Here is a 3,272-nt window from a genome sequence, read left to right on the forward strand (position 1 = left end):
CACAATTTTTCGAAGTGATCCCGGTAGAAGCAAAAAAGTGGTCGAAAGACTTGTTTTTTTTTTTTAAATTTGTAAGTATTCAAATGTGTCTTTACCCTAGGGCTTGTCCTGATTTAGCAAATCATCGAATTAGCCGAACGTTGTTGGGCTTAGAATATTCTCGATAACTTGTTGAATCGGACAGCTCACCGAATTACCCTATAAAAAAATCACTTGTGCACGAGCGGCCAAATGAATATTGTTTCATGTCCACAGTGAATATAAATATGATTGAAGCGGGTGATAAAATTCGTTTTAACATTTCTAGAACTGTTCGAGTAACTCGAAGTGAACAAAATCATTTTGAATTGTGTAAATTACAGTTTGTGATAAATAAACATTTTGCATTGTCGTTCTGGGCAACATGTCTAAGGTATCTACACAGAGTCGTTAAGAGTCTCCTCCACGACAATAATCAATTTAGCTGATGGATTCGTCGTGGATCGTGGATTCAAGTCTTCGTTCTCTCTTTTTTACATTTTTAAAATGCGATTTATATGTTAATACCAATTTATTCTACGGCAGTTTTCTATTACTGTTCACTATCGACGATAATGTCGCTTCATTATGTTGAGTGTTTGATTTTGATTTGTTCAGAGTCCTCACTAACAGCCTTTTTAAGTACAGTTTGAACTACCGGCCTAACGTGACTTCCTAACGACGCCTCGAAGTATGCATCCATAAGGAAAGTTAGACGCTTAATTGATACATCGTCTAAATGTAGGCTAAATTTATAGTATTAGTGTTACGTCATGTGTACATTGTTGCAGCCACTAAATACACTGCAACTACCCAAATTATGAAGCTTGAGTGAACTTTTTAACGTTACCAATGTGAAATAATCGATAGAAAATATAATGTGGGATTGTCTGACAAGACAATTGGATTGAACCCGGATCATTTTGGTAGATGGCTTGTACGTAACCACTGACCCATCCCTCGTGATTCCGACATCAAATTTTTACCTGAATTGACCTTTAATTTTCTCCTGACCTGCGTTTGATTGGCCTAATTTTAAATTGATTGTTACAGCCATCGAAAATGTATGCAACAATTCTATTCGTGACCTGCATTATTGGATATGTTCATACGGCTCCAGCTCCAGGTCAAAGCGATCTCAATAAACTTTTGGACAAGGCCTCTGCAGCAACTCAATCGATTACTTTAGTCAATGCACCACTTTTGCTAATTGGAGAGGGACCGATACCCTCTATCATCAAAGATTGTACTGCCATGGTTACTGTTATAACGACTAACTTGGAAAAAACTAAAGACGCAGGCCTCGATTTTGACAAGGTTTGTAAACTGATGAACTTGCTGATCGGAAAAGCAGGTATGTTGCAACAGGTACCATTCGTTTTTGAGCCAATCAGAAGTGTTTTGGCATCGCTTGAGGGAGTAATTGATGCGAATATACTAAACAAAAACGTAGAATCGCAAATGAAAAGGCATGCAGAATATTCTGGCTGCATAGATACAGCAATTCGAGCATACACCTCTTACTAAGAGGCACTTAGTGTATCATAATTGAATTATAAACATCATACCGGACAGTTTATTTTAAAAAGGAAACTTGTTTTTCCTAAGTTTGGTACTAGTTTGGGCTTACAATTCCTAAAATCTCTTGATTTTTTTTTTCGAATTGAAATTTTTGAGTAATAAACTGAATTCGACTAAAAATTTTATGAAAGTTTTCTTATCGTAGTACTAGCACTGTTTCCCGGCCTTCGGCCGGGCTGTACTAATGATATTAATTTTAATTTTATCTAATAACGGACACAACTAACTCACACCTAACGTCACTTTTCGAGTTCAAACTTATATAAAATCATCTCTTTGGTAAGACCAGAAGAGTATCATGGGGAATATTCCGTGAACTGTCAAACTTTTAATTAAAGGGTTGCCGCCTTTTATTGGTCATTAATTACTTTATTACTTTATATAAGCGGTAAATTTCCTTTATATCACCGCTTTATATTAAAGAGATTACCGCTTTTTATTGTACATTAATTACTTTATATAAGGATCAAATTTTCTTTATGTCGCCGCCTTATATAAGCGGTAAATTTCACTTTATATCACCGCATTATATAAAGAGATTGCCGGTTTTTATCACACATTAATTACTTTATATAAGCGGTAAATTTCCTTTATATCACCACTTTATATATGCGGTGGATTTCGTTTATATAGCAGTGATACCTCTTTATATACGCGTCGCATATCCTTTTATATGTAGATACGGTATATTTCCTTTGTAAAAATGGAATATAGGAATATGTAGGTTGTAAACATTCTGTGAGAATTTTGTATTACATTTTAGCAAAATTGATGTTTCAGTATCTCATTGCATTGATTATAATATTTCTGTTGTCCCTTTGCACAGTTTTTTGTTTCCGATAAAAAAAAAGAGTTTTGGTCGCACATCTGGTATACATTTTCTGGTATTCTTAAAATGCAATGTTATTGCTCTTGTTTTTTATCACACATTATTTACTTTATATAAGCGCCAAATTTTCTTTATATCACCGCCTTATATAAGCGGTAAATTTCCTTTATATCACCACTTTATATATGCGGTGGATTTCATTTATATAACAGTGATACCACTTTATATACGCGGCGCATATCCTTTTGTGTTATTTTCACTTATTCTAGGCGGTATAGTCACAGTAACTTTTGCTATAGGCGGTGTATATCCTTTGCAAAGACTATGCGCTGAACTATGCGCATATACTCCATGTATAAACGGCGTTTCTTTTAAGTCCTTTGTGTTGAATAATTTGTGAAAATATCGGTTTTTTTCTTTTTAAGTCGGTGTATATTCTCAGATATGTTACTAGAAGGAAAAATTGTCTTTGGAATAGATCCGTGTGAACGTTGATTTTTCTCACATTTTTGGTGATATTTTCTGTATAAAAAGGACTCAGTGCAGAACGAACAGCACAGTCTATTTCTGGAGAGAGGTACGATAGGTTGTACTTGTGTTTTGGTTTTTTTGTTGTTATTATTATTTTTTGAATATTTTGCGAAGATAAAAAAGTAGTTGGTGATGTCTTGCTGTCATCAAATTGTTTTTGTCTATATTTGAGTGACACCTGGCGCTGAGAGTTTCTGGTAGCTGAAAAAGGTTTACGAAAATATAAAATCTAATTCGTTGAGAGAAAAGATCGGGTTAGAAAAACTAATTAGAAGACTAATTAGGGTGAGCAAAACAAAAATCCATCCAAGAA

The 3,272-nt window shown here is 34.4% G+C and overlaps 1 protein-coding gene across 1 annotated transcript; it reads left to right on the forward strand.

Annotated features, from left to right (window-relative positions):
* Positions 1-306: 306 nt before the first annotated feature.
* Positions 307-1,675, forward strand: LOC119083488. Its single transcript, XM_037193216.1, has 2 exons — positions 307-412; positions 1,072-1,675. Exons 1-2 carry the CDS (start codon positions 404-406, stop codon positions 1,543-1,545), a joined length of 483 nt encoding a protein of 160 aa, XP_037049111.1. The 5' UTR covers positions 307-403; the 3' UTR covers positions 1,546-1,675.
* Positions 1,676-3,272: the final 1,597 nt, after the last annotated feature.

This window comes from Bradysia coprophila, unplaced genomic scaffold (genome assembly GCF_014529535.1).
Source record: "Bradysia coprophila strain Holo2 unplaced genomic scaffold, BU_Bcop_v1 contig_687, whole genome shotgun sequence".
Classification (NCBI taxonomy): Eukaryota; Metazoa; Arthropoda; class Insecta; order Diptera; family Sciaridae; genus Bradysia; species Bradysia coprophila.